The sequence below is a fragment of the Arachis ipaensis genome, chromosome B6 (assembly GCF_059453495.1).
Source record: "Arachis ipaensis isolate K30076 ecotype BB chromosome B6, ASM5945349v1, whole genome shotgun sequence".
In the NCBI taxonomy this organism is placed as follows: Eukaryota; Viridiplantae; Streptophyta; class Magnoliopsida; order Fabales; family Fabaceae; genus Arachis; species Arachis ipaensis.
Genome location: NC_142441.1, coordinates 2,537,006 through 2,564,305, shown reverse-complemented (window position 1 = coordinate 2,564,305; position 27,300 = coordinate 2,537,006). Strand labels below are relative to the sequence as shown.

General features: G+C 36.2%; 4 protein-coding genes and 1 pseudogene across 11 annotated transcripts; 2 read left to right on the top strand and 3 right to left on the bottom strand.

Annotated features, from left to right (window-relative positions):
• Positions 1 to 4,071: 4,071 nt before the first annotated feature.
• LOC107646203 (adenylate isopentenyltransferase 3, chloroplastic-like) lies at positions 4,072 to 5,144 on the bottom strand. Its single transcript, XM_016350407.3, has one exon. The coding sequence runs from the start codon at positions 5,106 to 5,108 to the stop codon at positions 4,155 to 4,157; it is 954 nt and encodes a 317-aa protein (XP_016205893.1). The 5' UTR covers positions 5,109 to 5,144; the 3' UTR covers positions 4,072 to 4,154.
• A 3,492-nt stretch (positions 5,145 to 8,636) lies between these two features.
• LOC107647868 (transcription factor LRL3-like) lies at positions 8,637 to 11,977 on the bottom strand. 7 transcript variants are annotated; one of them, XM_021103715.2, is made up of 8 exons: positions 11,905 to 11,977; positions 10,976 to 11,354; positions 10,621 to 10,713; positions 10,395 to 10,529; positions 10,198 to 10,263; positions 9,770 to 9,835; positions 9,332 to 9,391; positions 8,637 to 9,173 (listed from the first exon to the last, which is right to left on the bottom strand). In XM_021103715.2, the coding sequence occupies exons 2-8, from the start codon at positions 11,318 to 11,320 to the stop codon at positions 8,979 to 8,981; spliced, it is 960 nt and encodes a 319-aa protein (XP_020959374.1). In that variant the 5' UTR covers positions 11,321 to 11,354; positions 11,905 to 11,977; the 3' UTR covers positions 8,637 to 8,978. The 7 variants fall into 7 exon arrangements, with proteins under 7 accessions (XP_020959374.1, XP_020959375.1, XP_088347774.1 ...); XM_021103716.2 differs by having other exon boundaries at positions 8,637 to 9,176; positions 10,404 to 10,529; XM_088491648.1 differs by having other exon boundaries at positions 10,404 to 10,529.
• Positions 11,978 to 12,777: 800 nt separating this feature from the next.
• Positions 12,778 to 15,598, top strand: LOC107645159 (uncharacterized). 2 transcript variants are annotated; one of them, XM_088491244.1, is made up of 7 exons: positions 12,778 to 13,258; positions 13,469 to 13,551; positions 13,646 to 13,828; positions 14,056 to 14,355; positions 14,575 to 14,736; positions 15,092 to 15,175; positions 15,254 to 15,598. In XM_088491244.1, the coding sequence occupies exons 1-7, from the start codon at positions 13,084 to 13,086 to the stop codon at positions 15,359 to 15,361; spliced, it is 1,095 nt and encodes a 364-aa protein (XP_088347370.1). In that variant the 5' UTR covers positions 12,778 to 13,083; the 3' UTR covers positions 15,362 to 15,598. The 2 variants fall into 2 exon arrangements, with proteins under 2 accessions (XP_088347370.1, XP_088347371.1); XM_088491245.1 differs by having other exon boundaries at positions 12,950 to 13,222.
• Positions 15,550 to 16,937, bottom strand: LOC107645158 (putative aspartic proteinase GIP1). The gene has a single exon (XM_016349121.3). It carries the CDS (start codon positions 16,935 to 16,937, stop codon positions 15,666 to 15,668), a length of 1,272 nt encoding a protein of 423 aa, XP_016204607.1. The 3' UTR covers positions 15,550 to 15,665.
• A 2,456-nt stretch (positions 16,938 to 19,393) lies between these two features.
• On the top strand, positions 19,394 to 25,282 carry LOC148554415 (uncharacterized; annotated as a pseudogene).
• The last annotated feature ends 2,018 nt before the right edge of the window (positions 25,283 to 27,300 follow it).

The following is a 27,300-nucleotide window of genomic DNA, read 5'->3' as shown; positions in this document are numbered from 1 at the left end:
TATATTTACTTGTCTGTATGTTTTAGTTAGTAATTATTATTCATATATTGTATTATTTTATTTTTGTTATTTAGAGAGAGTTTGATTAAAAATATTTTAGGAATAAATAAGTTTAAAAGTATGAAAGAAATATTTTTATCGAATTCTTTTACATAGAAATATGATTAAAAAAAGAAGGTTTAATTATGCGGATATATCCGATATCCGATCCGATCCGATCCGCAAATGTACGGATCGGATCGAATCAGATCCGATACTAAAAAGTGCGGATATCATATCCGATCCGATCCGATGGAAATTGTGCGGATCAGATCGAATTTTTGGCCATATCCAATCCGATCCGATCCGCGGACACCCCTATAAAAAATATAACATACATGATAAAATTATCTAATATACAAATTATTAAATATTAAATTAAATTTTTTTCTCATAATATAATATATTTGGTATAGGATATATGATTACACTTACACATAAAGGTTATCAAACAACCTATATTGAATTAGAAGTAATTATATTGAATAATCTTTTAACATTTTGTCTTGACAAAATTACCTTATTACACACAAATGTCCTCTTCCCTCTTCCTCTAGGTATATATGGTGCCCATTAATGTCACCACAACCACCAATGTTGTATTGGTGTTCCCATCCACAACTACAACCATTGCCACCATCATTGTGGTTGTCACCACCACCCTCCATTGTCCTTTCCAATGCCACCCACCATCTCTACCACCATAGGAGCCATTACTATTATTATTGCCATTTTTACCACAATCTTCGGACATATTTTTTATTTGTTGTATCTACGTGTCGGATACATTTTAGACACGTCATTCATCGACATTCGTCTTATACGCATGTCTTATGTGTTCAACCATGTTCTAATAAAAAATAAAAAAAATTATCTAAACACACTTTGTCACACCTAAATACCATCACGCATCCAACCTTTATTCTTAATTTGTATTCTTGAAATGAGTTTAGAAATAATATATTATTAATTATTAAAACAAAAAATATTTTAAATACTTTATATAATTAAAAAGGATATTAAAAATAGGAAAAAAGGACAAATAGGTTGTTGACCTTTTGATCCACAGACATTTAGATTCTCGAGGATTTGAAAATACATTTAAGTCCTTAACCTTTTCAAAATATGGACTTATTGATCCCTCGTGTTCACTTGGGTCTATCAGACTTAACAGAAAAATCAAACGCGACTCCCGTTGTACTGACCTGGTTGATACAGATACACATGTGAGAGAGTTTTTAAAATTGGACAAATTAGACTCAAGGGTTGATATGTCCAAATTTTGAAGAGATCAGAGATTTAAATGTATTTTTAAATCCTAAAGAATTTAAATGTCTGCAAACTAAAAAATTAAAGATCAATTTGTCATTTTCTCTAAAAATAATTAAAAAATTAATTTATATTTTAATATTAATAAAATACTAAAATATCATTACAATTTATCTAAAAAAATACTTTATATTTTATATATATGTCGTGTTTTTATATTTTATAAAAATTTTAAATTGATGTATCCGTATATTATATATTGTATTGTGTCCAGTATCTATACTAGTGTTCATGCATCATATACTATAACTCACCAATCAAACTTTATTAGTATTACAAGTTTTATGTGGATTAAGAATATAATATCCATAGTATTTTTAAGTATAAGAAAACTTTTATTCTTACAGTTAAATTTTGAAATTGAATTAGATTCATTCAATTTTAGATATTAATACCTTTTCTTAAATCTTTTTTTTTTCTGAAGGAAAAAACAAAAATCTCAATTATTACCTCTGCGTTCGCGGGACTAATGATGAGTAGATTATTGAGAAATAATGTGGATTGATTGATAGATTGGTTCACAGGTCGATAATAATATAAATTAAAAAGAGTAACCAATAATTTATGGGGCCCATTTAGCAGTTAACAAATAATTGAGAAAATGTCGCTTACCCTAAAATTTCATTTTCTTTCTTTTTTATTTACAAAAGATATAGTTGTCTACTATTCGGTAAAATTGTTTTTTATTTTATTTATATCACTTCTGATATACCCGTTAAAAATATTATAAGATAGTTATGCGTTATAACTTGGCCTCGTATGCATTATAAATTGATAATTCATATTAAGAGTTAAACCCCAAAATAATTTCGCGTTATACATTAAAATCGTCTCTGAGATTCTAATTGTACCAATTACGTCTTTGAGATTGAAAAAAATGCACCATATTAATCCCTGATCCTTTTTTCATTAGCGACATGATGACATGGCATGATGACATGAACTGTAAGTGACACGTGTCACTTCATGACTTGACCACGTGTAATGGTATGATGATGTGGTGACCAGTAACACGTGGCATGCTGACGTGGATGGTTGTGCCACGTGTCGCAACAGTATTCGTCTATGTATCATCCATTATGTCATCGTTCTATATGCATCAAATTAGTCCCTGACTTTGTATTAAGGGACTCATTTTAGTCCCTGAAATTAAATGTCGGGCACCAAACTAGTCCCTTCACCAATTTTTTCTCATTTTTTCTATAAATTCAAAATTCTCAATATTTTTTAATGTATTAAGTTCAGTTCTATTTTTTCACATGTTCTTCAAATAAAAGTGTTTTTATAAAATATTTTTCTCTTGCGAATACCCTAACCGCCGACTTGGAGTTGACGTGAAGGCTTTTCAAACACCTTCACTACCATCTCCGACCTCTTTTAGTACTTTTATAAAATATTTTTTTCTTGCGGATACCCCTAATAACCGCCGTCTTGGAGTTGACGTGAAGGCATTTCAAACTTCCATCGTTACCATCTTCGGCCTCTTTCGTCTAGATTACAGAAGTCAAAGATGGTAGTGAGGGTGCTTGAAGTGCCTTCAATCTAGCTCATTTCATAAGAAAAAAATGTTTATTTTAATTATTAATTTCCTGTTAAAAACACATGTTTTTTTATGAAAAAATGTGTCTAATCAATCATATAATTATTTTTTTATAATAACATACTTATATATTACAAAATTTACCAATGTTAAATTATTAAAAAAATTATGTAATTAAAACTAAAATCTTAAAAAATTTTATGAAAGCACTTGTATTTAAACGATATATGAAAAAATAGAATTAAAATTAGTGTATCTAAGATATTAAAATTTTAAATTAAAAAAATGAGAAAAAATTGGTAAATGGACTAGTTTGGTACACGACATTCAATTTCAGTGACTAAAATGAGTCACTTAATGTAAAGTGAAGACTAATTTGGTGCATATAGAGTGATGATATAATGGATGACACGTGAACGAATACTGTTGCGACACGTGGCACAAACGGACATGCGGCCAAAAAACATTGTGACACGTGGCACAACCATTCACGTCAGCATGCCACGTGTCACTGGTCACCACATCATCATACCATTACATGTGGCTAAATCATGAAGTGACACGTGTCACTTACTGTCCACATCATCATGCCATGTCATCACGTTGCTAAAGGAAAATGGGTCAAGGACTAATATGGTGTATTTTTTTCAATCTCAAAAACGTAATTAGTACTATTAGAATCTCAGAAACGATTTTAGTGCATAACGCCAATCTCAGAAACCATTTTAAGATTTAACTCTTCATATTAATGTTAGATGAATGTAATAAACCATTATAAACCACTTTAAACAATTTTATTTATCATTATTAGTATAATTATAAAGGAGATAAACACAAAGAAAAAAGCAAGACCTATAGTATAGTATTATTTTTGTACAAACTGATTCGAACGTCAAAGTATTTATGTAAGTATTCATTCTCTTTATTCTTCTGCAATTGAAATATAACTCGTTCCATCCGGAAAAAAAAAAAGATTACTAAAATAACGAGCTATATCTAAACCAATTTATGAAAAATTTTTACTCTCATCAAAGGGAGTGGCACCTTATCATTACACTCGTGCATCATCATTTTAATCAATAAAATTCAGTTGAATTTGATTTTGTATAAAGATTAATTTTATATAAAATTTACTCTCTCAAATTTTCACCATCATCAGTGTTGGACTTAAACAGGGCACACTAAAATCAAAACTCAAAAGAAAAGTGGTCAACGTTTCACAACTCTGCATGTTACACTCTTAATCTTAGAAGAACCTGGCACGCGAACTAATCCCAGAATAATTATTATTATTATTATTAATGGCTTCATTGTATAGAAACTGTGCCACTAATCTCGCACTTGGCTCTGCCACAATCTTCCTCCACGCTTCATCTGCTTCATCATCATCACCATTTCCATGCATTTCGAACACTCTTGTGGCACACACACGCTGCATGTTCCATCTCTTCACATTCCTAAGCCTCTCAATCCTCTCAAACTGCTTGCACGCCAATGTGCACGTGTTCTTCTTCACTCCGCTGATCGCCTCATCAAACAACCTCTGCTTCCTTCTCTCATCCCATGTTGTCGCTTCACTTCGAAAGAACATGTCGAATTCCGGCACCCCAATTGCCTTTCTTATCCCTTTTGTGTAATCCCCGTTGGGACTGAAAAAGGGTCTTAATTCATTCACCATTCCCTTCTCAACCATCTCATCCACTCTTCTTGATACATAGGAATGAAGAACTGGCATTGATACATCCAACCAAAGAAAAAACCAATCATACCTTGATCCAAATCTTTCCACTAATGCTTCCACATAGGAATTCGACCCCCCGACTATGATCGGGAGTTGTTCGCGGCCAATGATTGATTCCATGGCCAACGAGGCCATGTCGCAGAAATCATTGGCCGTGAACTCAGAGTAGGGATTGTGTATCCCTAACAAATGATGTGGCACGCCTCGTTGTTCTTCCTTTGTGACCTTGTTTGTGGCTATTTCTAGTCCTTCATAGGCTTGAATTTTGTCGGAGTTGATGATTTCCGATGGAAAACATGTTCCAAGGTCGATGGAGAGCCGTGATTTTCCGGTCCCGGTTGCTCCCATGACCAAAACCACCTTCTCTTTCTGCTTAGCGTTGATCAGTTTTGGACCATTGCAAGGAACATTTATGATTGGTTGTGTTGATGGATTGCACAACACCATTGATATGGTCATGGTAATGATTAATTAGAATGTTATTGTGATTATTTTGAAGTGTATATATGTAACTCTCTCTTTTAGTGTAATGTGTTTTGAGACTTGAGAGTGTAAAGAAGATTTTGTTGACTATTTATAGAGAAGGGAATGCAAGATGAAAGGGATATCATCAATACTACTTCAATATTGAAGAGACTATCACTTTCCACATTGATTTGTTCTAAGATTATGAAGTAGTAGGAATTAGATGGGGGTCTACACAAAAATATTCTGCAAATATTTGTACTTTGCTTTTATGCTGCATATAAAATGTTACTGGTCCTGTTGTGGCCTAATGAACCTAGATCTTTAAAAAATTAAAAATTAAAAAAAAAAATCAGTATAATACACAAGCATTCTGCATTAAAAACAACATTTAAAAAGTATAATGTACATATTCTAATCTGATAATTACATAATTATTTGTTGGAGACCACTTTAATAAAAATACTAAAAATGTCTTTTTTTTAAAGACATTCGTTTACACATGTCATGTTATTGTTGGATATTCTTATTAAAATCGGTTAATAATTCATTTTTTATTATAAACCAGAATAAAATTGGTTTATTATAGCAACAATAATAAACACAATTGTCTGCATTATAATTATTAGACCCGATTTGATCCAATCGAATTATACCATCTAAACCGAATATCTTTAAATTTTTTATAAAAAAACAATTATATCTCTGACTTTTTATTTTTCAGACATTTAAATCCCTAAAATTTTAAAAATACAATTAAATCCTTAAAAAAATTAAATTTATTGTTATTGTTATGAAAAAAATCGATTTTATTCTAATTTGTTAAAAAATTTAAAAATAACCGATTCATTCATACGTCCAATAATAATGCGAAACGTAAATGTCTTTACAAAAAGACATTTTACACATCTTTATGGGAGCATCTCCTTATTTTTTCGACTTGAACTAGTAATTTTTAGATCACTACAAATCAATTTTTGCTCCAAGTAGTTATTTTTTAATTAAATAGTATAAATTATTCACAAATACGTCATTTGATATTACTTGTACATAAATAATTAGTTATTAAATTAATTATTTATATAGAATATAATGCAAGCAATAATATATATTTTTTTGAAAAGCAATTTGTTTTGTAGGTGATAAAATAATAAATAGCATATTTGTTTGTTTAAAATATATGTATATATTTCACATTTGTAATACATCATCAGTGGTCACGGTAGGTTCTTTTGTTAGTGGAAAAAGAAGCCACCTAGAGGTGCAAATTGCAGAGAGAATATATAGCTATATATATGATAAGGTTTTAATATTCTGGTATTTCATTCTTTTTGTGTTGAATTTTTTGTCTTTTGTATACGTATTAAAGGTTTTCTGTGTCTTTTCGTCTTACTTTTTCATTGAGAATAAACAAAACATTAGAAGAGACAAATCCCGAATTGGAAAATCAGAGAACCAAGAGAACCATAGGAATATTGAGTATAAAGGTTCTTTAATTTCTACTAGACTGTATCAAGGGATTAAAACAACTTTTCTACACGTATCCAAATCATGAAAGTGAACACTTGTATTGGCCATTTTTAATAGTTAGACTTGACATTATTAAAAATTATTAAAAATTAATTAATTAATTATCATTTGATATTTGTTTCAATTTAATCCTCTATTATATACATTATATACTAAATTTAATCCTCATATATATATAGATATATTTACGGTGATTATGTTAGCTATATAAAGAGTGTTATTAAAATTAAAATTATATTTTTTTATATTTTAATAATTTTTTTTGTAACATTTTTTAAAAAATATTACTAAATAATAAAAGTATTATTTTAATTTTAACAATATTTTTAAAATATTATAACTACTAACATAAATATACTATAATATATATAATTTTAATATATAATATGTATAATATATGTAAAATAATTAATAAATGATTAATAATATTGTATCATATTTAAATTTTTACTTTAATTTATGTTATGTATGTGATGATGGTTATATAAATTTTGAAATTTAATTTTATTTATTGGATTTTAATAATTATAGGAGCGGATAGGGGCAGCCGGGCAAGGCGGGGCGGGTACCCGCATGAGCGGGTTAGGGTTCAACGTTTTACAACTCGCGGATAGTAGCGTGGCGAGTTCTATACAGGTTGTTGTACGGCGGGACGGGGTCGAATAGAGCAAAAACTGCCCCTACTCGCTCCGTTGCCACCCCTATTTGACAAGGCAAACACCTTTTTTTTAGTACACTAATTTGTTAGCTAGAGAATGAATTTTCTCAACCCCTTTTAACACTTGATAAAATTAAATAAATATGATACATGATCGTATGATTTTATTTTTTCCACTTAAAATTTATACAATAAAAAATTACCAAAAATAAAATAATGATTTAAATATTGTCTTCACGACCAAACAAATGTTCTAGTTTTACTCAAAAAATTAAATAGTGTGCGTATGTAGAAGATAGCTTATTATGAGACCGTACGTGTGTTATCTGTTCATGGAGCATGCGTTCTCAATTCTCATAATGATCAAATTGATTTTATGCGCCATCAAAGTTCCACGAATATAGAGAACGATAACCTTGTAAAAATGATTGTTATGATGAAATTGAAGGGACAGTTTCCGGAAACTTAAAAGATTGAACTGACTCAGTGACTTTGGTTCTTATAGGATAAAAGCAATGGATTCCTTGTTTGAATTGGAACACACTCCGAACAATACGGCTTTATTTTATTTTTAAAAGAAGGTTTTTTTTTTTATTGTTATCGAATTAAATTTATTCTTTTAAATGATATTTTTGATAATATGTAAGGCGGGATGTATATATAAAATCATTTTAGTGCATAGAAATTACTATTTTTTTTAAAAAACTTATTTGCTTAAAAACTCAGCTGTGTTATTTTCCCAAGTTGCTTCCAACTTTTCAATTTGGTTTGGTCGGCAATTATGGGTCAGAGCTGATTCATAGATGTGGATCTCCAGTTTTAAGGTTGACATTGATAGATGTTACTCCAAGAAAAATAGAATCTAAACTCTATTATTGGTGACATGGCTTCGGATTCTTATAGCTATATTTTGGTGAATCAACTTGGCTTTAGAGTCAAATTTGATTAAAATATCAGTAGTAGCACAAATCAAACAATAGCTTTCAAAGGGGAAAAAAAAAATCATGTCTACAACATTTCTTCGTTTCTTCCCATATTTTTGTGATTGCAATAAACTGTAGCATGAATGTCTTACTGGATAGGCATTAGTACAAGAACGGATAAGTTATTCCTTTAGATATTTAATTAATCAAATCAACCTTTTGGTATTAAAATATTCAAAAAAAAATTATGTGTACGCTAAAATTCAGTGACACCAAATCTATCACTACATATTTGTGTATATTACTAAGTATTTCTTTAGAGAATACAAGATTCGTAAGCAATACATAAAATCGAGTTAGAGATAGTACTGAGAAAGTTAGATTATGCTTTTGACATAAACCAAATATATACATGTCAATGCACATTCCAATATCTTCTTGCAGTGTAGTAATTAAAGGTTATATAGTATAGTCTATAGACAAACAGTGATTCATAGCCAAACTAAAATTTGTCAATTTCATAACACGCCAAATCTGATTAAACGTGATGATCAAACAAGAGTTTCTAAACTTTCCATATGAAACGAAAGAAGATGGCTACATTCATTTAAAAGCCATGGTTAATTGGTTTTTCCAGATAAGCTAGGCTTCAATTCAAATGATGATCATATACTAATACCTAGAGCTAGTAAGCTACTAATGTTGTCAAATTGTCTCTGATATTTACGGTGCTTGCCGGCCGGACAATCGAACTCAGACAAGTGCATTGCCGTTGCCGAAGATTTGCATGGATTGGTGCAAGTCTTGAACCAACTCCATAGGCAGCAGGACAAGACCATTGTTCTCCAGAAGCTGACTGGCAGATGCAGGATTCTCTTCAAGAAGTTTCCCCATCATCTCTTCAAGTGGTTCATTCAGCTTCTGCTGGTCAATATAATGCCCATAACCCTGCTAATCAAACAAAACAAGATATTCAGTCCGTGAATTTGGCACTCTGGAGTGGCAGATATTTGATATTTCTATGGGGCAGAATTTGGGCTAGCACATGAATTCATAATGATTTTGTGTACATTATTATCTTCTAAGGTTAAGGACAAGAAATATACCTCATGGAAAACCAGTGGTATAGCAGTTGATTCAGCTTGTAGTCTACTTCCACTTAGTTCCTGTAAGGAACATATGCTATGTTTTAATTTGCACGTTGACAAATTCAAGTTAAGTCTATATACTTGACCAAACCAGCTGTTCTGTTAGTAAACACTGCAAAATGGTCCTTTGCTTTATTTTAATTATCTCCACTTTGGTCTGATGGTATGGCCCCGATTTATTATTTTTCCTAAATGATGGATAATTCTTTCAAGGGGAAAGAAATCATTGAACCTCATTTTGTGTTCACATGCAGCCAAGGTTCTAGTTTGTTCATTGTGACATCATGTTAATGCATTTGATATGGTAGTACAATGATAATTATAAGCAAAACTGTTATATATGTATGAGACTGATTGAGGCTGAGAAAATTGAGACGATCCAGAGTTAATAGGTACCTTTAACTGAAGCTGCAAATATTTAACATGGTCGATAATGTCGTCCAGTATATAAGCTTGACTACCCTACAGATTAAAAATCAATTGTCCATAGAAATGTGATGGCATTAAGTATATATGATCAGCCAAAGTATTGCTCACAGATAAGAATGGTAAGATATTTTTGAAAGACCCGTTTTGTTTTCATGCATGCAAGAATCAAGATGTTATTACTTTCCAAGATTATCTATTCAATGTTAGGAGTATTCCGTGTTCTTAAAGCAGAACCTACCAATAAAGGATGATAGATTAATACATACCATGACAATGTTTCTGCAAATACTTGCAACACTAGAAAGAGTTTTTGTTTACATTTTTTAAATTAGTTTAAGGAGTCAAAGGGAACATCACACTGATTAATGTTGCAGTGACAACTTACTACAAATTACCTCTGCTTGATTTGGAAGCAAGTCGTGTAGTGCTTTCAGATTATCGGCAATTCGTTGCCTGCGTTGCTATGATGTAGAATTCATGGTTAATAAAGATAAATTGTGTTAAAAGTTAAAAACATTGCAATATCCAAATTTTGAATTCAGCATGTGATCTTCAAATTTGGAATGCCTGGAGAAAACTAATAGTGGCATACTTGACTTACTCGGTCACTGGCTTTCTGTCTTGCTGGTTTAGGAAGGAAACTAGGTGTGCCAGCCAATACCGATGGATCAAGCCGTGAAACATTAGGATTATCTCCAATTGCTTCTGGTGTCCATGAAGCAGGACTCTAGGACAAGATTAACAGAAATCATTATTATAAAGTTTTTCAAATGATAAAAATTATAAAATATATTATGCTGGTTAAAGCATTAACTGACCTCAGGATAGAGAGGGTGATGATGTTGAGTACTTTCAAATTGCATTGCTTCCTGCTGGACTTCACTCTCAGCAGGTCTCCAATACCCCACTTGCTGAAAACACAGAATAAACTCTTTCTTTGGGTATCATCATTCCATATTTCCATGTACATTTAAGGAAACTAGAGTACAAGTATTGTGAAATTTTTGCTCTCTAATATTACTATACAAACAACATTTATGTGAAAATCACTTCTTGTAGGAAACTTTTTCAAACGAAAATCATGTTGCCATAAAATATAACTATTCCTATTCACTCAACTTAGTTTTGCAATTGATAATCCAAATACACATTCAGTGTTGCTTACTTTCTTACCTTGCCAATGTCAACTTCATTGGAAGAATGAACTTCAGTTTTAAAGGCATAAGCTTTTCCAGGATCATTACAAAAGAAGTTCATGTTTGTTCCATTGCCATCGTTTCCAAATCCAAGAGCTGCATAATTGCTCCCAATCATATCCTCAGTCTTAGGCAGATAGTTTGAGGATTCAGTCAGATACTGAACATAGTTATGATGAGATGGTTTTGGGAGGAAACTCCATTGGCTCCCACTCCCTTCTTCAGTTGCAACAGCATCTTGCATGTTTGAATCATCCTCAGCAGCTGAACCAGTAACATGGCAACTGGTTCCTCCAGAAGTAAAGGACATTTTCGATTCCATTACAACCAAAAAATTCACCTGATTTTTATATTACCTGCAATTAAAACTATATATTGAAATGAACACAGCTTTATCATTAAATTAGGTACATAATCTAAAGTACTATAAAAGCTAAAACCATTAGTCATAAAAGTTGAACACTGTTCTTCTGCATGATTGTTCTTAAGGCTAATCACCAAATTGTACGTTGAATTAGAAAAATTAAGAACTAGGAATTTTAAAGATGAAATTTTGTGAAGGAAAATGTACTGATTTTTTGAGAAACTACTCGAACCCTTTTGACTACGATTTTGAACATTCCGGTGGCGAATTTGTAAACTCATTGCAGTTTCGAATTTTCTGTGCAAAAGTAACAAAATAAAATAATGAAAGCCAGGTCTTTAGTTTTCTGAAGGAAAAACGAGAACTTGAAACTCAATGAAAACTGTGAAAACAAATGGAGAGCGAGTTAAGTTCTGAATTACGTTTGAGCCAGAATTCAGTGAAGTAGAACTCAGAAGAAAGTAACTAGTAGCTAGCATCACATGCGGTTGATGGAGGAAAATTGATAAAAAGAAAAAAGAAGAGAATAGAAAGATGCTTACCGATTGGAATGGAAAAGTTGCAGAGAGAAAATCAGAATGAGAAGGAAGAAGAGAAGAGGGGGAAGCGTGCTCTGTTTCTGTTAAAAGCTGCCAACTATTTTGTACTGTTTATTCTCGATGGCACGATCCACTGAAATGGCGGTTCTATCCCTGTGCTTGTAACTGATTGTACCTTGCATGAAATTCATGTTCATACTAAGGGCTCTAAGACCAGTCATGCATGTTTTTAAATTTAAACATGAGTTTATATGAATAATCTTATATTAACTTTGTGATGCACCAATGCTTAAGCCCCAAGGAATCCCTTGATTTCATATTAGAATTGGCTATATCAAGTGATCATATATAGAAACCAGGAGAACTTGCTTAATTCATTGTGAAATAAGAAATATTATTGAAGGAATGGAACTTTTGTGTATATGTGTGATTTTTTTTTTGTGATTTTTTATACTATATAAAAAAATAATTTTCATTTTATTCAAGATACAATTTAGAATTAACCATGTTAGTTATATACTAAAATTAGTCATTAGTATAAAATATACACTAAAAATAAATTAAAATACATATATATTTATACATAATAAAAATATTATTTATACATCAAATTCAGTCACTATATATTTATATATAAATATATATATTATTTAATTTATTTTTATATATATTTTATATTTTAATATATATTATATACTACTGATTGATTTTAGTACACACATAATATAGTTATATACATAAATATATAATAATTAATTTTAATAACTGATTTAATATATAAATAATATTTTTACCCTACAACACCATAACATTACCCACAACATTTTAGTATATATATATATATATATATATATATATATTTTTTTTTTTTTTTTTGAAATAAGAAACATATATCTCTTGGGTTAGTAAGAATGTAAGATACTAAGATGTCCTCCGAAGTCCAAAGTATCTCTTCTCCTTGATTTTTTTTCCATTCTTTGTGATGTTAACTTATTGAACAACCCAAAAAAAGCCCATATAACATGAGTGAAAGAGTTAGGGCCCAAATGTTGCAACTCCACTAGAATTGTTTAGCCCTAATCACTCGACAACTGTCAATCTCTTTTCTTTCTCCCTCAACTTCTCCACTCTCCACTCTCAGAGTATCTTGGCGACGGCGGCCGTGGCAGCCTCCGCAAGGAAATGATAGCTTCCGGCAGAGGGGCACTGAAGCTGCATCTGCCTTTTATTTCTTCTACCAGATTTGAATTGGTCCGGTTTAGCAAACTCGCGTTGCCACCGGTTTTGCATCAAGTTCTCCGAGTCTCACCCATTCATTTCGGTTCGATCCGATCCGGTTTATTATTTCAAATACCAAGTCAGTGAAATACAATTCGACTCATTTATTTATAAAATATATAATATTTCGAAATAAGAAACTAATATAAGGGGAAAATTTAATTACATTTTTAGTGCAGATTAGTGTTCAAATATGAATAATAAGCATTGTAAAATGTGAACTGCTTTTCAAGGCTTTCTAATTCAATAAAATTAAACAGTGTTTGACTTTAGTGACTTTACTCTTCAGAGTTGAGACAGCGTTGTGCTTCATCTTCATCTCTGGCTTCAGAAAATCTTTCGATGGCAAAGGAACCTGTCAAGTACTCAGTGGTATGTGTGTTAGTGTGTATGTATGCTTGTTATATATTCATTATGATGCAGATGCAGATGCAGTTAGATATTATAAGGTGACGTGGAAGTGCAGGTGGACGCGTTCACTGAGTCAGCATTCAAGGGAAATCCTGCTGCAGTTTGTTTGTTAGATGAAGAAAGAGATCGCCAATGGAAGCAAGCTGTGGCTGCTGAGTTCAACATCTCCGAGACTTGTTTCTTAAATAAGATCTCTGACTCCCGTTTCACTATCAGATTCTTCACTCCTCTTACCGAGGTCATTCATCTCACAAACTCACTTTCACATTCCAATTTCCTGATTTCTGTGGCTCTTCGATAGTCAACGATACTCTTTCTGGTCAATCTTGTCTAAATGTAATTTTATATTTTGTATCTTAGGTTATTTCAACTTCTCTATCGCTTTCGTAATTTTAGCATCATTTCCCTGAACCAAGTAATGAAGACTGCGTGGCAAGTTCTTGATTAAGGGTTTATTTTTTGCAGGTTGATCTTTGTGGCCACGCCACATTGGCGGCGTCACACGCTGTGTTCTCATCTGGCCTGGTGGATTCCGATGTCATTGAATTCGAAACGCTAGCTGGAGTATTGACTGTCAAGAAAATCCCGGCAAAGAGTGTTAATAATGGTGAAACTGATGATGGATTTTATATGGAATTTGGTTTTCCTGCTGACCATCCTGTAGAATTAAACTCTCCTGAGATTTCACAAGTTTCTGCAGCGTTGAACGTTAAGGCTGCTTCCATAGTTGAAGTAAAGAAGACAAAGAATACAAATGACATATTTGTAACTACTAAATCTTTTTTTTTCCTCTTTCATTGCTCTAGTTTTTCGATTGACATTATGATTTTAATTTGCTTGTGATACTGTGGCAAGAACCGTTGCTGCAGTATATATCTCTATTCTTGCCTGAAAATCTAACAAGTAGGGATTTATGTTTTTGAGTAATTTGTAACTTGTAAGCACTTAAAATATGCTGATATGAAGCATGCCATGTTCTTCTAGGTTGTACTCGAATCTGGAGCAGCTGTGAAAGAAGTACAGCCACAAATTGATGAAATAGTCAAATATCCTGGAAGGGGGTTAATTGTTACGGGGTCTGCTCCTTCAGAGTCAGGATTTGATTTCTTCAGTCGATTCTTCAGCCCTAAACTCGGAATCAACGAGGTAATATGAATGATAAGAACATTATGTTCCTCCAATAGAATTGGTGATTGACTCCATGTCCTCCTCATTGCTTAATAGATGAAGATCAAAACTTGATTGTGAACTCAATAATAGTGATAACTGCAGATTTCAGATGCCTAATTCCCTTCTTTTTTTTTGGTGACTGAATCTAATTCCCTTCTTTAAGTGTTTCTAAGTTAAAATCTAGAATGTGATATTATTAATACCTAATTCTACATGGAAATATTTTTGGACATCCAAACTTGCATATTCTATGTCCACACTCACTTTTCCACCTTTAAACTTTATTGTGACCCTTACACTTTTGTTACAAATGCTGAATATTTTCTGTTAGGATCCTGTTTGCGGGAGTGCACATTGTAGCCTAGCTACCTATTGGAGCAAGAAGTTGCAAAAGTGTGATTTCAATGCTTATCAGGTACTCTCCTCTTAACTCTCTGGGATTATAAATTGTCATTGTTTTACTCAACAACTCAAGTCACTTTTATTTGCACAGGCCTCATCAAGAGGAGGAGTTTTGAAAATTCATCTTGACGAGCAGAACCAAAGGGTGCTTTTGCGAGGTAAGGCTGTTACCGTCATGGAAGGCTCTATTCTGGTCTAGTCCTAGTAGTCCTAAACTCCTAATGTTGTTGTTACAAAATAAGTGCTTGGCATGGCCCCAATATGTGTTGGTTAATTTTTATCTCCTTGATTCAGAGTTATTGAGATTTCATGAAAGAATTATCAGTTTTGCTAGCTAGTCAATCTTGTTTGAGTTGCTGAACTATATAACAAGGCCATTGTAGTTGCTTTTGTTGAGTGGAATTAATAACAATATAATACATTACTTCATTAGTTATCGCATGCTCTTATTTAATTACACAATTTAGTAATTACAATTACAAAGTATTATACACAATTGCAAACTATATTCTATTGTTGACAAAATTAGAGATATTAAGATTAGAACAAGTTGTGGCTTGAAGCAACAGCGATGAGCTGAACCCAAATCTATTGGAATCAAGATCAAACTGCACGAGATTATCCTCCAACTGATGCCCTCCAATAACAACGCTGGTCCTCCTATGCGCCCCACCATCAACAAAACCCAAACACCACAAACCCATACCCACCCCTTCCTTTTCAATCCTCACCATCGAATTCCCCCCGAATATTCTCCAAAACACGTCATCGCTGTGCATCACCAAATCCACGGTCGGCACCGCGGGTCCAACGCGCGTCTCACTGAGGTCCCCCTCACGGTAACACACCCCGAACGGCTCAACGGCTTCCGTCGCCGTCAAGTTAAAAGCCAATGACTCATTCACAAACAGCTCTACGAACCGTTTGAATACAGAACTTTCCATTACGGTGTACGGCTCTGACGTGCTTATCTTGGTCCCACCTAACCCGTCCTGATCAATGGCCAGGATCGACGCGTTGATGGGAACATCCTTACCGTTGATCCGAATTGAAGTCACGTTAACGAAATACTCATCGGACGGTTGTCCGTTGTAAGAGATAACAGTGTCCGCAACGGGGTTCACAATGAGTGGAGTGTAAACAAGAGATTTGGAGAGGTCAATTTTAGAATTAAAAATGTACGGTCCGGTCGAAGCGAAGATAGCCGCGCCGGGACTCTGGGTTGAAGCGGGTAAGCAGAGAGCGAAGCAACGAGTGGTGGACAAAGAGGCGCTTATTTGGGCCGGGAGAGAGAGGTTGTTTCGGCCCAAAGCGGCTAGACCAGTGGCGTTTTGGGCCAGGCCTTGGAGTAATTGGGCCGTGGAGCAGGAGAAGACGAAGTCTTTGATTTGGACGAGTGGACCCTGAGTTGACCCGTCCGAGGTGGGAAAAGCGAGGGTGTCGAGGTTGGCGGTGGAGAGGAGAGTCTTTCTGGTGATGGGGTTTTCAGGGAAGAAGGAGCAGGTGTTGTTGGAGCAGGCGCCGCCGGAGTTGAAGGTGGCACAGAGAGAGGAGTTGCAGGGAATGCGGTGGTTGTAGTTGTTGCAGAGGAGCCAGGTGAGGGAGGAGCCAAGGTGGAGGTGGAGGGTGGTGGGTTGGAGTGGGGTTTGAACGTAGACGGAGAGGGTGTAGAGTTGGGTGGTGGGGTCTTTTGAGATTGGGGAGAGGAGTAGTGGTGTTACTGTTCGGAGAATGAGGAAGATGAGGAACAGGAATGGCGGTGGAAGAAGAAGCATTTTTGGAATTTAGTGTTTTAATTTGGGGAGTGGTGGAACCATGTAGAAGAAGCAGCAGGAGGAGGATAAAGAAGAAGTGGTTGTCGTTCGTGTGGGACACTATTAGGTTCAAACATGTGTTGAGATGGAGCCTGTCTTGTATGTTACCTGCTTAAGGTACATCTTAATTAATACACAACATATGTATACCAACTATAACAAGCATGGAAATTAATGCATTACAAAAAAAAAATACAAAATTGACGAAACCTAAGGAAAAAGGGATGATGGATAATTATAGTGTACAGATTGTGAGTTACAGATATTTGGATAGGAAGAAGGTAGAGGTAACAGGTGTCCATGAGCGTTGCGGCTGGAAGCAGCTTGCAAGTTTCTGCGGAACAGTGCGGAGCCGGTGAAGCTGGAACGGTGAATGGCTCAGTTTGGAATCTCGAAATAAATTGTTGGAGCTAAGCATGCTGTTGCAATGATTGGGTTTGGAGACAAAAAAATTGCAATAAGACCTTGGTTAATGCAAGTGGATTTTTTATTTAAATAAATTAATTAATTATAAACCAAGTTGGGTTGGTCTAGTGGTTAGCTCACTAGTCCGCTTAAGCAAGTGTCGGGGGTTCGAATCCCGCCTTGTGCATGCAGCAACCCATTGGCCAGCGGCAAACAACCCTTAAATGGAGCTCAGTACCGCGTGGGAAACCAAAAAATTAATTAATTATAATAATTATCAAAATAAATAATTAAAAAAATATTTATCGAAATAAATATTTCTCTTTTATTTCGTTTACACTGTAAATAATGAGATATACACATTTTGCGTTTATACTGTAAATGAGATAAATATCTCGTTTATACGGTAAACGAAATAAATACATGTATTTTTTTTAAAAAATTGAAAATAATAAAAATATTAATATTATCAATAATCCAAACTTTTAGCATGCAATTAGCATAACAAAATTAATAGATGGGATTAAAATAGATATGTTTGATCAATTAGTACTAAAAAGGTTGATGGAAAGTGGGTACTGGGTAGAGAATGGAAACGGTTATCTTTTACGTTATCTCCCACTCTCCACACGTGAGAGATAACCGTTTCAATTATCTTTCCACTATCACATCAATGTCTTCTAACAATTGGCAAACAGTTATTTTTATTTTTCAAATGTAAATCAATCCAATTGGATCATAATTAAATTTAAAATTTTTTAAAATGGATATGTTTTTTTTGGTGACTTTAAAATGGATATGTTTGATCAATTAGAACTAAAAAAGAATACATGAAAAAATTTTATTTAAATTATAATCCAATTGGATTGATTTGAATTTGAAAAATAAAAATAACCGTTTGCCAATTGTTAGGAGAGATTGATGAGATAGTGGGAGAGACTTAAAACGGTTATCTCTCACGTGGATAGTGGATAATGGGAGATAACGTGAGAGATAACCGTTTCAATTATCTTCCTACTATTCCCATCAATCTCTACTAATAATTGACAAACGATTATTTTTATTTTTTAAATTTAATTCCGATTATCCCATCAAACGGATCCAGGAATCTAAAAGTGGAGGGGACAAAAATTAAAATATTGTATAATCAAATATAATACTATATATTTAATAATAGATATAATTATAATTAGTTTTTTAATTTAAAAATTAATAAATACTTGTCAAATAAAAAAATTATTTCAGTTTTTATACTTTTTTCATAATTTTTTATGGTTTTATATCTAATAAAATATAAAATTATATATTTTTAAATATTTTATTAATTAATTTTTTTATTAAATATTTATGTGACAGTAAATTATATTTTTATGTTTTATATTATTAAAAAATATGACATAAAATAATATAAGTTAATTGCATTAACAATTTTGTTATGTGAATTTAAAATATATTAAAGTATTTTTATATAATAATAGGGGTAAAAATTAATTAAAAAGAATAAAAGAAAAACAACTAAATAAAATTAGAAAAAAATAATATTATCATAAATAATATTAAAGTATTTTTATATGATTATAAATATTAAAATTAATCTTAAGAAAAAAAGGGCAAAAAACTAGAATAAACCAAGGGAAGTTGTAAATTACCTAAATGAGCCAAAGTGAAATTCGTTTCAGCAATGAGTCAAACCCTATATTTATATAATTCAAACCAGCATGGTTCGAACTCCATTCATGAATAATTCGAACCAGGGTGGTTCGAATTACTAAGAGAGAAGTTGATTCAAGTAAATCGAACCAGGGTGGTTCGAATTACAGGGGAGGAAATTGCAGCACATAATTCGAACCAAGCTGGTTCGAATTATATGGGGAGACGCTGCATCAAGTAATTCGAACCAGGGTGGTTCGAATTACCCAAACCGAATTCGAACCAGTCCGGTTCGATTTAGTGGTAGACAGTGCAGTATATATATGGTTGTAAACGTGAGTTGCTCTCATAGAGGGTGTAAGATGGCTAGTGAGGAGAGTTTTGTGGTTTTGGTTCACCACAGATGATCCATTAAGAGAAAAACTCGCTCCGGTGTGAAGTTTACAGATAAGGATCTTCTCTGTATTGTCGTGAAACCAACGACGAGCTATGGTGACCTTGTTAGATCTGTGCTGATGAAACTTGGTCTGGAAGGTGCGAAGCGAGTGAAGAAGTTTTTCTATCGCATTCCAATCACTGTCTTGCAGGATACCGTGAAGTATGATTGCTTCACGATTAGTAGTGATGAGGACCTGCAAGTCATGTTTCTATGTCGGAGGCAGTTTCCCGAGGTGAGGACACCAGAGTTGTTGGCAAAGCTGGTTGATGTGGTATCCAGCTCAGGGGGTTCGAACCGAAATGCCACCACTGAAGCCGCGGCAGCCGGTTCCAGTTCCAGGCCTGCCGTTGCTTCTTCGTCCGTCCCTGTGTACGAGCCAGCGGTCCAACCAGTCGCCTCCCCGTCTTTTGCTGTTGATCTCAATGATGGAGTAGGCGACGTGGTAGGATCAGTTGATATTCTGCCGAACGCTTTACAGGGAGTTCCACCGGTTGGCGTCGGAGACGGAGTGTTGGGTGATGTAGAGGAGGACGACGTCGAGCTGGATATGATTGAGGATGACAGCGGCGACGAGGTTGGAGCGACTGAGCCTGCATTGGCGGTCGGTGGTTCTAGTTCTGGCACACAGCAGTATCCACCACATTTTTCCTCTTTGGACCTGGATGCCATGAGGCAAGAGGGTGTTTCAGGGCACTCTGTTGGATTCGGAGCTAGAGATGCTGAAGGGACTGCTGGTTTGACAGAGTTCCAGGTTGGTCAGCAATTTCAGGATAAAGATGAGGCCCTGTTAAGTGTGAAGACTTACAGCATCCAGCGAGGGGTACAGTACAAGGTTGTGGAGTCTGATCATCGCCGTTATGTGGGCAAGTGTTCTGAGTTTGGGAATGGGTGCACATGGTTGATTCGACTGAGTCTGCGGAAGCGCAAGGGCATTTGGGAGGTCAAACGGTACAATGGACCTCACACTTGTCTTGCGACCTCCATCTCGAGTGACCACAGGAGCTTGGATTATCATGTGATTTCGGCGTTCGTTATGCCAATGGTTAGGGCTGATGCATCCGTCAGCATCAAGGTGCTCCTAAATGCCACGGCAGCACACTTCGGGTTTAGGCTGAGTTACAGGAGGGTTTAGATGGCGAAGCAGAAGGCAATTGCCCTTGTATACGGTGACTGGGATGAGTCATACAACGAGCTCCCCAGGTGGGTTTTAGGAGTTCAATTGACGATGCCCGGTACTGTTGCAATCCTACGGACGAGCCCCGTTCGAGTTAGTGGACAAGTAGACGAGTCTCAAGCTTTTTTCCACAGACTTTTCTGGACGTTTCCACTGCTCATCCAGGCATTTCGCCATTGCAAGCCCCTAGTTAGCATTGACGGCACCCATCTGTATGGGAAGTACAGGGGTACTTTGCTCATCGCGATTGCACAGGACGGGAACTCCAACATTCTACCTGTTGCATTCGCACTAGTAGAAGGTGAGAATGCAGAGTCTTGGTCATTCTTTCTCTCCCACCTTAGACAGCATGTGACACCGCAGCCCGGTCTTCTGGTTATATCGGACAGGCATAACGGCATCAAGGCTGCGCTTGAGGCTCCGGACGGAGGTTGGTTACCTCCATCTGCATACCGTGTATTCTGCATTCGACACGTAGCGGCTAATTTTGCCCTTACCTTCAAGGGCAAAGACGCACGTAGGCTTCTAGTGAATGCCGCATATGCCAAGACCGAGGTTGAGTTTGATTACTGGTTTGATATTCTTCGGTCTGAAGACCCGGCGATGTGTGAGTGGGCGAACCGGATTGATTATTCCTTGTGGACTCAGCATCGTGACGAGGGACGGAGATTCGGTCACATGACGACGAATATCTCGGAGTGTGTGAACTCAATCCTGAAGGGTGTCAGAAACCTCCCTGTATGCTCTTTGGTGAAGGCAACATATGGAAGGCTTGCGGAACTCTTTGTTCGCAAGGGGAGAGAGGCTGAGGCCCAGATGGGAACCGGACAGCAATTCAGTCAGTACTTGGTGAAGTGTATAGAGGCCAACTTGAAGACCGCGAGGTGCTTCACGGTGACTTTGTATGACCGGGATAACTCCGAGTTCACCATAGCCGAGACCACTCCGACGGGCTCTTTCTCATTGGATACCTACAGAGTATCGCTTGCCTCTCGGACCTGTGACTGCGGGTACTTCCAGGCGCTTCATTTTCCGTGCCAGCACGCACTTGCATGCTGCGCCTACTCACGGGTTACCTGGTCCTCTTATGTTCACAGCGTGTATCAGATTAGTTCAGTGTTCAGTGTGTACCAGATGGGATTCACACCGCCGATACTGGAGGGCTTCTGGCCACCTTACGACGGGCCCACCGTGATTCCGGACCCTGCCAAGAGGCGTGCGAGAGAGGGTCGTCCGAGATCCACTAGGATACGGACGAATATGGACGAGGCAGATCCGAACCGGCCAAAGAGGTGTGGCCTTTGTCGCCAACCCGGACATACCCGGCGGAGTTGCCCACATGTTGAAGGACCGTCTCACACGGGGGGCCAGTAGTAGCGATGTTGTTAGTGTTAGTGCTTATTGATTTTTATTTTTTCTGTTACATGTTATGTTAGAGGACTTATGTAATCTGTTGATCTTTTTACCTTCTAGTAATGAAAAAGTTGCATCTGAATTTGAATATAGCTAGAAATCCCATAAATGCAAAAGTTGATAACTAAAGTGTTATATGATTCAATGATAATACATATTCACTAATCCACTAGGTAAATACCAGATTTTTAAGTACAATAAGATGAAGAAACAACAAGGAAAAATAGCTCTAAAGTAACAACAGTAATCCACATGTGTCAGGTACATGAATGAACCCTAACGTCCAAAATACATGAAAAGTAAATCATCTAAACAAGTGGGAGCCTGTCCCACAACGACGGGGTACCCGTGGCCTCTGACCTCTGCGGATAAACGGCTCCTCATCCTCTATCTCATCTGCGTCCTCATGCGGGGCAGGCTGTGCGGGTGGCGTAAAATGGACAGGCGCGGCAGACGGCCCGGCGACAGACTGTGATGCAGCGGTGTAGGCGGAATGTGGGGTACCTCCCAAACCAAACTGATCACCAACAGGTGTCGTAGCAGGCTCGTTCAGATCAACATCTAAGGGTGCCTGCGTGCCGGGGGTCTGAGCACGCCTCCTGCCCGGCTCGTCCTCCTGCATGATAGCCGTAAGCTCCTCTAGAAACCGTGGACTGCCGAAGTCCGCATCAAGCGTATCTGCGCCAAGGAAGTCCTGCCACTGTGATCCGGGGATAACCCATGGAGTACCGTCCTGCTGAGGCTGGTCGTCGGTGGGTACTCCAATAAAGTAATGTCCAAAAGGACCCGACCCAAGTCCAGCGTCACTAGGCTCAGCCCCGTCACCCATCCCTGAGCCATACCACTCACCTCTGTGCACCCCATCCTGGGTACTAACACCAGCAACTGCATCCGCCCCTGCACCATCCCCCCCTCAGGCCCATGCTGATCATCGTCATCGTCCTCAGGGTCAGCAACAACATCGAACCTCAGCACGCTCTCCGTACGGGAGTCCCAATAGAGATGCCACTTCTGCAAATGGGACGGGAACCATCGATCGCCGCCTCTGCCGTCCTTCGACATCAGAAAGTCGATGTTCAGGGCGGGATGTGGACGGGGCTACACCCCTCCAAACTGCGGAAGAACCCTATCTATCTGATGCCACTCTATGACGGCAAAGTAGATAAGCGATGTAACAGACCGCCACAGCACCATATGCCGAGGCTCCAAAACCTCGGGATGCACGACCTGAAGTACGTCGGGGCTGCTGTACGGCATCCAGATAAACTACACCAAGAACTATACAGTGTCAGGGCAACTCATGAACCCAACTCGTAAAGCGTGGTTAAATAAAGAAACTTACTAAGTAACATATTGACCTCTCTATCCTGCAACCGGTCTATCCAGAGCCTCCACATCTGAACTCTAGGATCCTTCTCGCTACTGGAAGGGATGTAGCCTGACCACCTGCATCATGCACATGTCTTACCGCTACTTAAATGTGTGCTTAGGGTATCCAATACATTATAAATGAACACGTAGTTATGTATAGTAAATTGAAATAGACAAAGCTTAGTACAGTACCTCGAGGTCAATGGCCAGCTGAACGTCTCAAATCCTGCAGGCCTAAACCGAGGAAATCGCCAGAAAATCCATGACTGAAGTAGCTGAAGTGGGCCCGCTAGCTTGATAACATTTATGTTCGTCACTCGGCACATGCACCGGTACAACCATGCCAGTGCTGCAGAACCCCAGCTGTAGGTCCCCATCTCCTCCAGCCTAGCTACAAACGGAAGCCATCTGATGTGAATGCGGTTGCCGGACTTGTCCGCAAAAAGCTGCGTGCCCAACAACATCATGATGTACGCACGGGCATATCGACGCACAGTATCCTCATCAGCTCCCTCCGGGCACTCACCAAAAGTCTCCTGAAACCAGCTGCAGTTGACCGCGTACTTCTGAACCTGGCTAGGAGGAGGTACCACTCCAAGCAACTCCTCGAACCAAACCCAGGCTGGACGGCCACCCTCGATGTATATCTGGAACTCTGATAGGCAGCCGCTGACGTAACGCCCGTCCACTGGCAAACCCAGCTGGTATGCCACGTCCTGGAGTGTGATCGTGCACTCTCCGGACGGCATATGAAACGTGTGCGTCTCCGGACGCCATCGCTCGACGAACGCACTGACAAGGGCCTCGTCCAACCGGAACCATCTATCGTTCAGCCTTGCAAGATGGTAAAGACCTGCCATCTGCAGGTACGGAACGTATCTGTCATCGAGGAGCATGCTCTGTTGCCGCCGCATGCTCCTGATGCATCGCTGAGGCTGCGGAAGAAATGTCCCGCACTATTAGAACCAACTTAATTACCAGTGACAAACATAATCAACACGATAATTGATAAACCAAAAAATCGTACTAAATATAAGCGCTTAAAAATCCATGAACGAGAACCACTTGCATAAACAACTAACATAAGAAACCAGCATAAACCACTGACATGAAAGATCTAACATTAAACAACCACAACTAAACCGCTAACATAAACCACTAACATAAACCACTAACATAAACCGTTAACGTAAACCACTTACATAAACCACATACATAAACCACCAAGATAAACCACCAACATAAACCACTAACATAAACCACTAACATAAACCACTAACATAAACCACCATCTAACCCGCATGCAAAACCACTAACATAAACCACTAACATAAACCACTAACATAAACCATTAACAGAAACCACTAACATAAACCACTAACATAAACCACCAACTAAACCACCATCTAACCCGCATGCAAAACCACTAACTCACATGTACCGGTAGAACAAAGTTATTTCCGTACTAACCTCTTCGTTGATGACCCCAGCTATATGGGCGACTCCGTCCAAGCGATATAACCGTGCCGGATCGTCCCCCATCAGCAGAGTATTCCGTTCAGGTCTTTGTCGGAGAGAATCTGGGTCGTTTTCTCTGAGATTTGGTGGGGTAGGGGAAGGTGAGAATGGTTCGAATGAGGCTGATTCGAACTCCTTATATAGCCCAATCACTAGTAATTCGAACCAGGGTGGCTCGAATTACTAAGAACCCAGCTTAAGTGTAATTCGAACCAGGGTGGTTCGAATTACTTGAGGACCTAACTTACCTATAATTCGAACTAGCTTGGTTCGAATTACATGCAATGATAGTTCGAACCAGCCTGGTTCGATTTACCTTCAACTCTTTCTTGCTAATTCGAACTGGCCTGGTTCGATTTACTCCTAAATGCAGTTCGAACTAGCCTGGTTCGAATTACATTAAAATACGATTTGGCTTATTGCTGAATCGATTTTCATTTTGGCTGATATACGTAAATTTGAAGTGATGGTGGCTTATTATGGTGTTTTGCCCAGAAAAAAATATAAAAAAAATCTGAATTAAATAAAAAATACAAATAATAAAATACAAATAATATAAATATATGTAGAAAAATTTAAACCTTATTACATGTACAAGATGTCTCTGGTACGGGTTGAAGGATGGATCAGGAATCTGCGGGTCGAGGCGAAGAACAATGGGGGGAGGTACCTGCAAAATGGATCTGAGAGGTGTAAAATGTGTGGAATGAATGAATACCTGGAGGGACTTGGGTCCTCTATTTATAGGTGATGACGAGTATCTTATCTTATCTTATCTGGCTAAGATAAGATGGACGGATGAATTCGAAAGTTGGTTAGGAGCTCCTGAGGGCCGGTTTTTGGGCCTTCTGAGCGAGGTGCGGATCGGACCCGGGAAGCCGGGGTTGGGTGCAGTCCCGGGTCCAGGATCCGTGGCTCGGATCCGTAACATTACATAAAGAATAATAAATTTTTTTTAACTAAAAATATGGAGACTCAAACCCATAACCTCTTAATTGAGTATGGAGAGACTATGCCATTTAAATTATAACTCATTGGCAAGAAGAATAACTCTTTTTACTATCACTACATTATTAAATTTTATTCTATACAAGATATCTATTATAATAGTATATGAGCTTTTAAAATTTGTTTGGGAGGGGAGGCAAGGCCACTACTTGTCCCCATTGAATCCGTCCCTGGACTACAGATTTCTCTTTTCAGGAAACGAACAAAAAAGCTTATGAAGAGTTTTTGAGTTTAGTGTGATATGAATGTAGGTGAATGCTATGGTGCCTAAGACATGGTGCCTAACTTCCTAAAAAAGGTAAAGAAATAATATTTAATAAATTTTAAATATTTTATTTTTATTTTATACATTTTATTTTTTACTTATAAAAACAAGTTAGGCAATTTAGGCACCACAATAAAAGGCATCATAGAATCCACCATAAAGGTATTAGTTTAGTTATTATTATTCTTTCCTCCCCATTAAGATTATAATTTGTAAGAGGGATAGGAGTTGTATGATTTGTATATTTATTATCGTAAATTAATTTTTTATTATAAATCTGTAAATCATCTTTTTTACTTAATCTTTTGTAGCTGCAAATATTATAGTAGAATGAAAATATTATTTGGTTGGATGTAACTGAAGAAAATGAATTAAGTTGCAGACATGGTTGAAGCCATGGTGTCGATCTAGAAATTGAATATGAATTTACTTGAATTGGGAGTTTGTTAAAAAAATAATTGTTGTTTTAAAATAATTTTTAGAAGGATAGTTAATGGTTGTTAGTTTTTATATTAAAAATCTAACAAAATTGACTAAATAAATTTTACGTTATTGTTTAATAGCAAATAGTCAAATACATAACATACACGTTTGATTATATTTACAATGAAAATTTTATTTAATTTTTTTAAAATAAGAATAATAGAATTCTGAAGTATATGTTACTATACCAACCTTAATATTTTAGTGTTTTTTGTTAGGGGAGATTCTATGGTACTTACCAAAAAAATCAACATGTTATATTGTTCTTATGTGTTAATTGTTGATTGGAGGTTATTTTTTTTAAATAAAAAAGAGAAAAGAAAGATTAAATTAAAGTAATATAATAAAAATTTTATTATAATAGTTTATTATAATAATAAAAATTTTGAGAAATTTTTTAAATAAATAAATTAAATATTTTATTTATCAAAATATATTATTATAAGAATATTTATTAATTAATGTAATATTATTTATTCCATTTATATTAAAAATAAGACGTATATACATATATTTTGTTTACACTATAAATAAAATAAATAAAATAATATAAACAAAATATTAAGAAAGTCTATTAATATCTGAAATAATAATAATA